Source organism: Ranitomeya variabilis, chromosome 1, assembly GCF_051348905.1.
Source record: "Ranitomeya variabilis isolate aRanVar5 chromosome 1, aRanVar5.hap1, whole genome shotgun sequence".
Taxonomy (NCBI): Eukaryota; Metazoa; Chordata; class Amphibia; order Anura; family Dendrobatidae; genus Ranitomeya; species Ranitomeya variabilis.
In genome coordinates this window covers 761857873-761872279 of record NC_135232.1, presented here as the reverse complement: position 1 = coordinate 761872279, position 14407 = coordinate 761857873, and the positions used below count along the sequence as shown (strand labels likewise).

General features: G+C 44.9%; 1 protein-coding gene across 2 annotated transcripts in view; it reads right to left on the bottom strand.

The window, feature by feature from the left end:
* The window catches only part of THOP1 (thimet oligopeptidase 1), an 80969-nt gene that overhangs the window by 19070 nt on the left and 47492 nt on the right, over positions 1 to 14407 (bottom strand). For both annotated transcript variants that reach the window (XM_077271643.1, XM_077271644.1), the window contains exons 8-12: positions 13343 to 13709; positions 12633 to 12834; positions 12370 to 12556; positions 10503 to 10631; positions 200 to 336 (exon numbers count right to left, since the gene is read on the bottom strand). In XM_077271643.1, the coding sequence (XP_077127758.1) occupies positions 200 to 336; positions 10503 to 10631; positions 12370 to 12556; positions 12633 to 12834; positions 13343 to 13709 (1022 nt within the window). The remainder of the gene's footprint in view (positions 1 to 199; positions 337 to 10502; positions 10632 to 12369; positions 12557 to 12632; positions 12835 to 13342; positions 13710 to 14407) is intronic.

Here is a 14407-nt window from a genome sequence, read left to right as displayed (position 1 = left end):
ATAAATGTGCCCCTGCTGTGTACTGTGTAATGGCAGTGTCCCTCCTGGCCAGGGGAAGAAACAAAAGAGAGGATACAGACATTACATCAGGTGGTCACAGCAGATCTATTGGTTAGAATGAACTGTGTCTGAGGGAAAACCCCTTTAATTCACACTTTCTAATAAACACATGATATTCTGTGACTTCCCCAAGTCTTACCTTTTGGTTCATAATTCCTTCTTGTTTAAACCGTGTGTAAAACATGTCCATTGAATAGACCTCACTCCACAGATATCCATAATACTGGGCATCATAACCTCCAGAAAGGTGACCAAATGTAGCAGGCATATTTGTCCCTGAAATACAATGGTTGTTTTAGGTGAATATCATATTATCCCCTTAAAAGGGTTGTCACACTAACATGGTTTATTTTAATTAATAGATTTTAGACTACAATTAAAGGGAACCCGTCACCAGTTTTGTGACATAGCAGCTAAAAATATCACCTTACTCAGCGTCTGAGCTGCATTCCCTAAATCCTTGTATAACCTCGACTCCCCTTACATACGCCCTAAAACCCTTTTTAATTTCCCCCGTGCTGTATGGTAATCTTCTCAGTCCAGTCAGATGGGCGTGGTTTCGGACCTCTACATCACTCCTATTGGCTGTTGCTCGCCGTCCTACTTCATGGATGACACCTCTTACGCCGTGTGACATCTTGCGCCTGCTCAGGAATATTGCATTTCACACCTGGCACAGCATGTTTTGCTCAACTGCATGTCGCATGGCGATGTGGATTGTTACCCATGTCAGGAGGACGCGAGCAGAAGCCAGGAGGAGGGATATAGAGGCCTAAAACCACACCAATCGGACCGGACTGAGATGATTACTAGTGATGAGCGAGTGTACTCGTTGCTCGGGTTTTCCTGAGCACGCTTGGGTGGTCTCAGAGTATTTTTAACTGCTTGGAGACTCCGTTTTCATTGCCGCAGCTGAATGATTTACAGCTACTAGCCTGCTTGATTACATGTGGGGATTCCCTAGCAACCAGGCAACCCCCACATGTACTCAGGCTGGCTAGTAGCTGTAAATAATTCAGCTGCCGCATGAAAACAAAATCTCTGAGCAGTCATAAATACTAGGAGATCACCCGAGCATGCTCGGGAAAACCCGAGCAACGAGTACACTCGCTCATCACTAATGATTACCATACAGCTCGGAAGAAAATTAAAAAAGGTATTCGGGAGTATACAAGGGGAGTCAGGGGGTTTATATAAGAATTTAGGGAATGCAGTGCAGACGCTGAATAAGGCTATATTTTTAGCTGCTATGTCACAAAATGGAAGTTGAGCTAAGCCCACCGGCATCAGGGGCTTATCTACAGCATTATGTAATGCTGTAGATAAGCCCGATACATCCTGAAAGATGAGAAAAAGAGGTTAGATTATACTCACCCACGGGCGGTCCAGCTGCGGTCCAATGGGCGTCGTGGTCCGGGGCCTCCCATCTTCATAGGATGACGTCCTCTTCTTGTCTTCACGCCGCGGCTCCTGCTCAGGTGTACTTTGTCTGTCCTGTTGAGGGCAGAGCAAAGTACTGCAGTGCGCAGGCGCTGGGCCTCTCTGACCTTTCCCAGCGCCTGCGCACTGTAGTACTTTGCTCTGTCCTCAACAGAACAAAGTACGACTGCGCCGGAGAAGCGGTGTGAAGACAAGAAGAGGACGTGATCGTAAGAAGATGGGAGGCCCCGGACCGCGACACCCACCGCAGCGGGACCGCCCCTGGGTGAGTATAATCTAACCTCTTTTTCTCATCTTTCAGGATACATCGGGGGCTTATCTACAGCATTCCAGAATGCTGTAGATAAGCCCTGATGCCGGTGGGCTTAGCTCAACTTCCATTTTGGGGGTGACAGGTTCCCTTTAAGCTGCACAACTGAATGTAAAAAATAAAATGTCTCTGTGCGGAGATAATCTTATACCTGTGCTCCTGCTGTGTACTGTGTAATGGCTGTGTCTGACTGTACAGGTACAGGTCTGATCGTACCAAAGCTCCAGGGCAGGGGAGGACGCAAAATAGAGGATACAGACAGGACAGCACTAAATCAGAGTTGTTATACCTCAGCAAAAGTAATTTTGTAAACAAGCAGGGAAAGGTTTTGTCTCACAAAAATAATCATCTGTGATCCCATGCTATGTCTGTATACGCTCTTTTGCTTTCTCCCCTGCCCAGGAACTAGGATTTGATCAGACATGTTCCTGTACGGTCAGACACAGCCATTACACCTCAACTACTACACCTCAATTACTTATCAGTTTATTCGTTTCAAAGAAAAAATAGTGGCATACAGAGCCCAAATCACGAGGGTTCTGTCACCGTCAAAATATCTCTGGACCTAACTAAGTCATCGGTTTCTTAAAATGGTTTCAAGAGACTTCTATACATACATATACAGTTGCATGTAAAAGTTTGGGCACCCCTGGTGTGATATGCTATGTCGGTATCATTTTTGGGTATATTTCTATTTTACTTATTTTCATGGTGTTCTCTTGTAGGAGTTATTTGCTAATTGATGAATGGTTGTTGCTGCCTTCTGATATCAGCCTCCACAGTACCGTATTGTTTGCTAATATGCTAATGACATGTTGACCTAGTTTGTTGAAACAATGAGCCCCTGATACTTTCCCCCTCCTGACCTGTGAATGAGGAGGGAGAATCTGCACGCCACACTCTGAGCCAAATGGTTCTTCTGATGGTGATGGCGTTTGAAGCCGCCGTAGCTGCACAGTTCGCTGCATCGAGGGATGCGTACATCACGTAATCACCAGCCATGGCAATCTGCTTGGCAAGGTCCGCCACCTCAGACGGGAGAGCCTGTTCCCGTACCGATTTTGCTAGAGCATCTGCCCAGGAAACCATCGCCTTGGCCACCCAAGCCGCGGCGAAGGAGGGAAATAGAGAAGAACCAGAGGCTTCGTAAACAGAGCGAGCTAGGGAATCTAGCTGACGTTCCGTGGGGTTCTTAATTGAAGCGCCATCTGGAACGGATAAGAGAGTTTTTGAAGCTAGGCGCGAAACCGGAGGATCTACCAATGGGGATTCCGTCCAGTCTTTAACAAGATCTGCGGAAAAGGGATACTTCGATTCCAGGGCCTTTTTGCCCGTGAAACGCTTATCCGGACGCTCCTTATGTCGCCTGACTATATCCAGGAAATCTGGGTGAGAGGCGAATGTCTTATGGGAACGCTTGGCTCTAGTAAAGGAGACAGTAGTCCGGAGTCGAGTTAGGGTCATCGTCCACTTTGAGGGTGTGATTGACTGCCTCAATGAGAGAGTCAACTGTAGATCTAAACTCCGGAGCATCCGGGTCTAAGGATGCATCAGACTCATATACCGAGTCGTGAACGCTACGAGCCCCTAGAGAGGGTGAGCGAGAGGTGGAGCTGCCAGAACCTGATTGGTGAGGAGAGCGCTCAGGAGAAGAAGTGCGGATCCGTTTTCTGGATGACCGTGCCTCTTTCCGGAGAGAGCGGCCCCTGCTGGCCGACGATTCCCCTGTTACAGAGGGATCTCTTAAACCATGAAAAGGATTACCCCGCTCCCCAGAGGGGTTCTGAATGGATTTGATGGCATTGGCTAAAAAAACCACGGACTGAGATAGTGAAGCGACCCACGCAGGGGGAATAGCTACCCCGGGGTCGGTGGCGGTGGAGGGCTCCTGGGCACTGCAGGTTGAGTAGAGGGGGGAAGGCTGAGGCCGAGGGAGTGGAGCCTGGCAGGTGGTACACGCAGAAAAAAAGGTAGTATGCACCTTTGAGGCGGCTTTAGATCTTGTCTGGGACATGATGTACCCTAATGTAAGATAGACCACAGGGTCTAGAACTAAGGAAGCGAGGGTGTACTGCAGGGGAGAACCTGACGTGGTCTCCTTACCTGAGGTCCTGTGTCCCGTAACGAGGGAGAGAGAGAATCGGCAGTAGCTGGTGACGGTCGGCGAACAAAACGCTGCACGTGCAGAAAGCTGCGGCTGGAACTGCGGCGTGCAGAGGAGAATCCAAGATGGCCGCCGAGATTAGAGCGGGGAGATCTCACAGCCGGTGAGAAGCGCCAGTACCGGGGGGCGGCGCCGCAGGATGACGCGAAAAGGGGGGCGGAGCCTATCGGGATGCGGCCTGTGCTAGGCCGAAGCCGCAAATTTAGCCCCCGGCTTCGGCCTAGCACAGGCCTGGCGTGCAGCCGCTGGACGCCGGAGGCTAAGTGGCCCAGGGAAAAACGTGCCGCCGGTAAAAAGGAGCCCTCCGGACCGCAAAGCGGCCGACCCCCCCCCGAGGCACTTACCCCGAGAGGAGGGAGAAAGTGAGTTGTTGCCCACAGGAACCTGTCAGGATCTCAAGAATGGGACGGTGCAGGGAATGGGGAGCCTCCATCCACCATCCCCTGAAAAGGGGGGTGAAGAGGAACCGTCCGCCTCCTGTCATCATCCGCTCTTTTTTCAGTGGTGATGCAGTGGGGGCTGCACGGACGCCACGGTGAAAGAATGCCTCTGTACAGCCAAGGGTGAAACCTGGTGGGCAGGGCAGATGTCCGGCAATGAAAGGCCTGGCTACAGAAGAGGATACTGGAGGTAAAAACACTAGCTCGTCTGAGAGTCGGGGGGAGATCGGTGCCCTTGAAGGGGCCCGTCGCCCAAAAGGGTTAGCTCAGGCAGTGGCATCCCACGTCGCAGGAGAGGATACGGAGAGGTGAAACTCCCGTGCTCGCCTGTTGTTGGTTCGGGGGAGATCGGAACATGAAAGAATCCGTCGCCCCCTTCGTCCGGAATAGAAAGGTTAAAAATTCCAGTGTGCCTCCTATGGACACTAAGCTTGAAATGGGTCTCTGGAAGCCAGCATGAGGGTGTATACTGCAGGGGAGGAGCTAACCTTTTTTTGTCTCAGCTTAGTGTCAGCCTCCTAGTGACAGCAGCATAACACCCATGGTTCTGTGTCCCCCAATGTGGCGATGGAGAAAGATTGTTTTGCATTTCTGTATTTTGAGAGCTCTAACTTATTTTTCCACTGACAGAGCCGTATGGCGACTTATTTTTGTGCATGATAAGGAGAAAATGGTGTGCACTCTGGTCTAAATTATGAGGTGCAGGCGGAATGGACTGTGAAAGCCCCAGAACGTAGTAGTAGAAATGCATTTTTCTCTATTGGCAACTATTACTATTGATGCGATCAGGCTTACTTTGCTACCTTATGTTCCTTTGTATATTATGTATATAGTGTATATAGTATTCGGTGTCTTATACCTTGTTTTCTTATCTCTTCAGCAACCCCATGACTAAGGGTACCGTCACACAGTGCCATTTTGATCGCTACGACGGCACGATCCGTGACGTCGCAGCGTCGTATGATTATCGCTCCAGCGTCGTAGACTGCGGTCACACGTTGCAATCACGGCGCTGGAGCGATGCCGAAGTCCCCGGGTAACCAGGGTAAACATCGGGTTACTAAGCGCAGGGCCGCGCTTAGTAACCCGATGTTTACCCTGGTTACCAGCGTAACGTAAAAAAAACAAACAGTACATACTCACATTCCGGTGTCTGTCCCCCGGCGTCTCAGCTTCTCTGCACTGTGTAAGCACCATAGCCGGAAAGCAGAGCGGTGACGTCAGACGTCACCGCTGTGCTCGCTTTCCGGCCGGCGCTCACAGTGCAGAGAAGCTGAGACGCCGGGGGACAGACACCGGAATGTGAGTATGTACTGTTTGTTTTTTTTACGTTTACGCTGGTAACCAGGGTAAACATCGGGTTACTAAGCGCGGCCCTGCGCTTAGTTACCCGATGTTTACCCTGGTTACAAGCGAACACATCGCTGGATCGGTGTCACACACAACGATCCAGCGATGTCAGCGGGTGATCAAGCGACGAAAGAAAGTTCCAAACGATCTGCTACGACGTACGATTCTCAGCAGGATCCCTGATCGCTGCTGCGTGTCAGACACTGCGATATCGTAACGATATCGCTAGAACGTCACGATCGTAGCGATCAAAATTGCACTGTGTGACAGTACCCTAAGACCCAGGAGGGTCAAAACGTTGGGTTGTTGTATCAAACCATATCACTTCACTGCTTGTGGCTTTTTTATCTGTTTGAGATTATTTTTGGAATAAAAAGTGAAAACACGCTTGCAAACTAACAAACAAGAGTGTGCGGTGAATTTCTACTACTACTTATTTTTGTGCATGACAAGATGCCGTTTTCAGAGATACCATTTATGTTTACATTTGTCTTTTTTATCACGTTTTATTCCACTTTTTGCTCGGTGGCATGATGAAACAATCTTTTTTTGTTTTTTTATGATGTTTACTGCAGGAGTTAACTATTGTGAGTTTTATAGATTAGGTTGTTACGGACACGAAACCAAATTCTCCTATTTTTAAAAAATATTTTTACAATTTTTTAATAACTTTGTTACCTAGTCCAACTATGGGACTTTAGCTTTTATCACTCTGATCACTGGTATAATGTATTGTAATGCAAAAGCACTTTAATGCTTTATAACTGCCAGTGTTACACTGATGATCAGGCCCCCTCCCTCTCCCAGTCTGTTTAAGGTTACAATTGATACCAATCGTGGCATTTAGGGGGTTAAACAGCCTGGAGCAGCACGGACACCCGTCCTGGCTGTGACAGCCAGGGCTCGGCTATCGCGTAAGCTGAGCTTCCAGGAGATTGTGCAGGCACAGCTCCTGTGTAGCGCACGTTCGTCCACAAGTCATCGGTTTGCAACCTTTATCCAAACATGACGTATAGGTATATCATATGTCGTTAAGGGGTTAATGCAGTTTCGCTGTGCGTTTGCTCTATGGCATAATTTTTACATAAATTATAAAATAATGTAAGAGGAAGAGGTTTTACCAGGGCTGTGGAGTCGGAGTCGTGGAGTCGGAGTTAGTTTTGGTTGGAGTCGGAGTCGGTAGAAATGTACCGACTCCAGCTTTAAAAAAAAAAATTTATCAATATTTCATAATTGAACTTTCATATGAATTTTATAAATGTTACTCAAATATATATGTTCTATCAAGCTATGAACAACAGTGATAAGCAGTTCTGCTGGAGATAGACATTTCTTAAGGTACCTTCACATTAAGCGACGCTGCAGCGATAGCGACAACGATGCCGATCGCTGCAGCGCCGCTGTTTGATCGCTGGAGAGCTGTCACACAGACCGCTCTCCAGCGACCAACGATGCAGAGGCCCCCGGGTAACCATCGGGTTGCTAAGTGCAGGGCCGCGCTTAGTAACCCGATGTTTACCCTGGTTACCAGCGTAAAATGTAAAAAAAACAAACAGTACATACTTACATTCGCGTCCCCCGGCGTCCGCTTCCCTGCACTGTGTGAGCGCCGGCCCTAACAGCAGAGCGGTGACGTCACCGCTGTGCTGTACTTTCACTTTCACTTTATGGCGCTCAGTCAGTGTGGGAAGCGGACGCCGGGGGATGCGAAGGTGAGTATGTACTGTTTTTTTTTTTTACATTTTACACTGGTAACCAGGGTAAACATCGGGTTACTAAGCGCGGCCCTGCGCTTAGTAACCCGATGTTTACCCTAGTTACCAGTGTAAAACATCGCTGGTATCGTTGCTTTTGGTGTCAAACACGACGATACACGCCGGTCTGACGACCAATTAAAGTTCTGAACTTTGTTCAACGACCAGCGATATCACAGCAGGATCCTGATCGCTGCTGCTTGTCAAACTAAATGATATCGCTAGCCAGGACGCTGCAACGTCACGGATCGCTAGCGATATCGTTTAGTGTGAAGGTACCTTTACTTCTTGTGTGTCACTGTTCTCCACTGCCCTTATCTTATCTTATACTTGGTTAACCTCATGCTGCCCCAACCCCCCTACTTACAATGTATGAAACTGAAAGTGAAAATGTGTTGCAAATTCTTAGTAGTAAAGCTCCTCCTCTAGACTAGATGATTACTAGGTGTGCGTCTTCCAAGCATCTCACAGCTGCTACTCAGAAGAGGAAGACTGTAAGAAGTATTATCCTTTCAACAAACTTTGCATCAGTTAACTGTGAGTACATGAGGAATAACAGTATTACTGACCACTATATCAGTTGTACGACCTGGCAATAATTTTGTACAATTGTTTTTAGGAAAAACAATTGTCATTTGGATTGTGAATGCAGAATTAAAAACCTGAGAATGTCAAAGAAGCGTCACATTAAATCAGCTGTATTTGAACATTTCACCATCACTCAAGATAGAAAACATTATGTCTGTCAGTGTATGACAAATGATCCAGACGAAAACAAATGCTGTGAAGCCAAGATCAGTGCATATTCAGGCAAAGATAAAAATGCTCCTACCAGAGCTTCTAATCTAAAGAGACATTTACAGCGCTTTCATCCAGAAGTACTGAGAGCAGTGGATGAGAAAGACTGCATCCAAACCAATGAACCAGTGCCCAGATCTTCCAGCCAAACAAAGGAGCAGAGAACTTTGCAGCCATCAGTTGCAAGATATTTTGTCAGTGACAAAGTTACTGTGACAATGACAGTAGATACATTTAAAAAACAGATCATAGAGCTTGTTGTAAAGGATAGTGTGCCCATTTCATTATTTTCACGACCAGCTTTTATGTGTCTGAATGGGGAAATGGCCCGCTAGCTTGGTGTTTCTCTGGAGAGAGAGTATTAGAAAATTAGTAATCGAAGAAGCTTTTAAACAAAAGGAAGAACTTAAAAAAACTCTCAAGGGACGCTTTCTGTTTCTTAAAATGGATGCCTGCACACGTCACAGAGTGAACTATTTTGCCATCAATGTTCGATTTGTTTGTGACAAAAATGAAATAGTTACCAAGACATTGGCAGTAAAAGACACCAAAGCTCATCACACCAGTGAGTTTCTCCAGGTCTTGGTGGAAAAGGTTCTGCAAGACTATGAACTTAAAAAAGAGCAAGTTCTTTCTGTCGTAACTGACAATGCTTCAAATATGATAAGTACTATTAAGCTAATGAATGAGAGTAATGATGGTGACCAGCAGCTAGAAGAACATTCTGGGTCCACAGACACAGAAATGTTTGAAATAGAGGAACACAGTATTGTAACTGAGGAGCAAACTGAAGTTGCTTCAGATGAACAGCAACATGATAGTTTAGATGATCTTGTTGAAACTGTCAATACGTTCTTTCATTTATCACATGCGCTGTGTTGTGCATACGCTACAGCTGGCTATAAGAGACAGTCTGCAAGAAGGACATGCTGCTGCACTGATTGGCAAGGTGAGAAAATTGGCTACTGTTGCCAGAACCCCTAAAGTTTACTCAATTTTGAAGAGACGTGCTGGAAAAGGGGCAATTACTGATCAAGCCACACGATGGGGCAGTACTTACTTAATGATTCAGCGCTTGGTTGAACTGAAAACCTTTCTTGTAGACATGGCTAACCCTCAACTGACGCTAAATGAAAGTCAGTGGAATCAGGTGACTGAGCTGGAAAAATTGCTAGAGCACCCATTTACAGTGACTAAAAAATTACAAGCAGAGGACTTAACTCCAGGTATTTTCTTAAAGGAGTGGAAGAACCTGATGTTTCGCCTGTCTTAAAGAGGAGGGTTAATTGCAAGTGGCATTGCTATATCAATGAAACGGAGAGAGGAGCTACTATTACAAAATAATATTGTTTTGGCAGCCGTTTATGTAGACCCAATGCATCGGATTCTTCTAGATGATCAACAGCTAACTAAAGGAAAAGAAGCTCTGTTTGAAATAGCAGTGAGGATGAAAGGGTTGCAGAACAGTCAGGAGGAACAAGAAGAATTTGGTCGTCCTGCCACATCTTCACCCTCATCAACTGATGAAGAATTTAATTTCGAAAAATATTTGGATCACAAGGACCGTGCAAAGCGTTCCTGCATAGAAGAGTCATCCCCATCAAAGAACACAGCCAGTACATTTCAGCAGAATTTTTCATGTGCACTAAAAGAAATCGAGAAATTTGACCGTTCATCAAAAATAACAGTGCAACAAGCGATTCCTCTGTATCCTGACATTGTCAGAGATATTGCCCGAGTGGTTACTGCTTTGCCACCAACCCAAGTTAGTGTAGAGAGGTTGTTCTCTGCTCTCAAAATAATTAGATCAGATTTGAGGGCTTCCATGAAGGAGGATCTGACAGAGGCAATACTTTTTCTGAGGACAAATTTATAGATTTCTTCTTATTAACTGCATAACAGTGTTTATTGCATATTTACTTACAAGAGTTTAGAAAAGTTTATAAAAGTTATTTGCTATATTCTAATTGTATTCTAATAAATATCGTTTTTGCTCTAAGTGGTCTGATTACTTATACGATGGTGAGAAACTGAATAAGCACGATGTTAATATTTTACAACAGTAAATTTATTGTTACGAATTGGCCATTTATGAAGGAGTCGGAGTCGGAACCTGATAAAATCCAAGAATCGGAGTCGCAACTGTGGCTTACCGACTCCACAGCCCTGGATTTTACCCCACTCACCTAGTGTTGCAGGAATGCCAAGAATCTCTTTACATAAGTTGCTATATTCATCAACAGGGTCTACATTTCTCTGTGTGTGAAGCGCTTGGTCTATTTTTGCTAGCACAATTTGACGAAGATTCAGAACACCTGCAAGATATGGGAGACTCCATAACTGATAGCATAGAAAGAAAATTGATAAAATAACTGCAATTGTAGCCAGAGCAGGGATGGTCCTGAAATGCCAAACCTCTTCTTCACCAATATGACCAGTATACACAAGGAGGAATGGTTCTGGCCATTTCGATTTTGTATGACATGCACTAAATTAAGTTCATCACCCCAAGATAGATTTTAAATGAGCCATACTGTGACATAGGAGATTTTGTCCCTATAAAAGTCATACTAGCACTATACCTTTTAGTGTTACAGTACGTGAGAAAATATTGTTTAAATGTTTAAGCTAGTGAGATGGCTTTGGTGCACCTTTGGCATAATCAAGTAGTTGGTGTCCATTAGACCACTTTGATTTGCATGTTGGGTGCTTTGCCCACTTCTGATTGACACTGCTTGTTTCTCATAGTGAGCACTATTTAAAGTCAGCTGGCGTCTGTGCGCATAGACACTGCCTGTGCCCATTCTGCACCCCAGTTCCTCTCTGCCGACATCTCTTAGTACACTGATAGACACGAAAATGTAAAAAATTGTGTCAGCTGTGCGGATCCATGGAGAACACGCCCCGACCACAGGTATGGCAGCTGACTTTACATACTGCTTGCATCGGGTAGAGTGCTCTTAATCAGAAACAGGGGGAAGCCCAAAACATTAAAAAAGGGGGGGAACTAACTGTGCACTGAACTCTTGGCAACACCAATCGTGCACCACTGCACCCTCATTTGAAGTTTTATTTTCCTCAGTGTACCATTAACAGGCACAACGCTAACATGAATTTTGTAAGGTCCAAGCATTGACTATACCATAACCTATGTTAAATTAAGGCATGCTATAGTTTTAAATCCATACAAAACCTACAAGAAATAAAGACCGGTGTCCACTGGTTGGGACCCGGTCTTTTCGTCTGACCTTATTCACTCACTGAGGTCAACTCTGACACATGGTAAGGTTTTTAATATTAGACATCGTAGGACAGTCCCGATCAGAGTCACCTTGTCTTAGGTGTTGTAAGGGTATTCCTAATAAATATTGCCATATCCCAGAAATGGTTAAATCGGAGTTGTATCTCTTTTAAAAGATTCCTCATTTAGCTGGTCTAAATAAACTGATATGATTTCATCTCTGGTCATAATAACGGTCTCTGCTATAGTGATAGGTTTATATTTAGGCCACGATCACAAGGTCAGTAATTGGTCAGTATTTTACATCAATATCTGTAAGCCAAAACCAGGAGTGGGTGATAAATACAGAAGTGGTGACATGCTTCTATTACACTTTTCCTCTGACTCTTCCACTTCTGGTTTTGGCTTTTAATTACGGAGGTAAAATACTGACTAAATACGGTGTGTGAACGTGAACTTAGAACTATAGTACCGATGAAGAACTGCAAGCAAAGACCATACAGGTCTGAAACATCAGCTACAGTGTGGTTTTCCAAGTAAATTGCGGATTTGATGCATTTATACATACTAAAATGTTTTAGAACGTTTTAAGTGCCAGTCAGAACATTTCCTTTTCAAGGACTCATCTTTGGCTCCTCCAAGCACGAGTATAATTGCCCGCCTAGAAAAGTGGACTAATTCAATGTTTGTATATACAAATAATCCCACATGAATACTTATTGCGGATCTTAGATTTGGGTATAATAGCGCTGTGTAATACATAATCACATCACTGACCAGACAATGATATCTTGGGATTTTTATAAGGATACCTGTGTTTGCCAGACGTGATTTCATGAGCTTCTCCAAAGTGTCATCAGGAATGGGGCTTCCAGTCTTGTAATGCTTTGACATGCGCTGTAGAGATTCCCTCTCCCATACCCAATTCTCCAACATCTGGGAAGGCGCTTCAACAAAATCTCTTTCCACGTGGGTTCCACTGAACATTGCGAAATCTGCCTGTGGCATGTAGACTGGTTTAAGGTGCAGCTTGACAAACAGGTATGTCAAACACAAAGAACCAGGTGGCACCTACCTCAGCACAGATCTGATGCATTACATGTCCAAATTCATGAAAGTAGGTCTCTACTTCATCGTGCTGCAGAAGTGATGGTGCATCCAGGGTTGGTTTGGTGAAGTTGGCAACCATAGCGGCAACAGATATCTGTCTGCTTCCATCTGATAGAAGACACCCAGGCTGTAATCCAAAACAAGCTGCGTGGGAATACTTCCCTTCCCTAAGATAGCAGATAACATTTTTTTAAAACAATAAAAAGTCTTGTGTAATCTGAGTGACAAATGTTAGGAAAACCATGGTGTAGTGCAGGGATGAGCAACCTTTTCTAGTCCCAGAGACACACTGCCATGTTGCATCACTCCCAAGGGCAGGAATAAAACCTATTGTGCCTATGGGAATAATGAGAGTCCCCTTCACCCACATTTAGCACTTCGGATAGGGGGAAGGCCTTGCACAAATATGGCTCTCCTCATGGGAAACTTAAATGTCAAATTACAACGTGGAGATAGGTGGCCATATGTATGAATCATATTTTTCTGAAGTAACAAATGAATCAGGGGACTTGATTATACTAAAATTCCATTCCATTTTCATTGTTATGGAAACTAGATACAAACAGCCACACAAAGGCAAGCAATCTGTGACTAAATGGTATGGGGACATATAGAATGGCATAGCAAACCACATGTAACCCCTGGGCCACAGATGAAAAGTAAATTACGCCTTACCGAGGATACAAGTCGAGGTAGAACTTCCCAATTAGCTGTCCTGTCTTTACATCTTTCACTGAGTACAAGGACACATCTGGGTGCCATATGTGAGCACATTTTTCTTGCTGAAATGTCAGACCCAGCAGTTCTTGGTAAATGGCTAGCAGACCAGTAGTCACAACTTCCATAGGAAAGTATTCCTTGAGAAGGTTCTGATCCACACTGTATGTGGTCTCCTCCACCTGATTCATATAGTATCGCATGTCCCAGGCATTGATCTGCCCATCATACTCAAGTGCTCTCTTTTCACATTCCTTCTTTTTGAGTTCTATCATGACTTCCCTCTCCTTTTCACCCAAAGGCTTTAGTTTTTGGGATAATTCATCTGAAAACAAACATTACATATATCTTAATACAACCCATAGTGTAGCGCAATACATATATATCCTTTAATATAACAACTAGAAATCAAATGGCTATATCACATAGTAAGGTTTGGTGTTATGGTTCTCAATGGCAAGAGAACATAGCCCAGCAAACATAAGAACTAGCTCTTGGAAGGATGGAAACTTAAACTGACCATGAACTAAACCTGCCGCACAACTAACAGTAGCCGGGTAGCGTTGCCTGCGTTTTATCCCTAGACGCCCAGCGCCGGCCGGAGGACTAACTAATCCTGGCAGAGGAAAATATAGTCCTGGCTCACCTCTAGAGAAATTTCCCCGAAAGGCAGACAGAGGCCCCCACAAATATTGGCGGTGATTTTAGATGAAATGACAAACGTAGTATGAAAATAGGTTTAGCAAAATTGAGGTCCGCTTACTAGATAGCAGGAAGACAGAAAGGGCACTTTCATGGTCAGCTGAAAACCCTATCAAAACCCATCCTGAAATTACTTTAAGACTCTAGTATTAACTCATTACATCAGAGTGGCAATTTCAGATCACAAGAGCTTTCCAGACACAGAAACGAAACTACAGCTGTGAACTGGAACAAAATGCAAAAACAAACAAGGACTAAAGTCCAACTTAGCTGGGAGTTGTCTAGCAGCAGGAACATGCACAGAAAGGCTTCTGATTACAA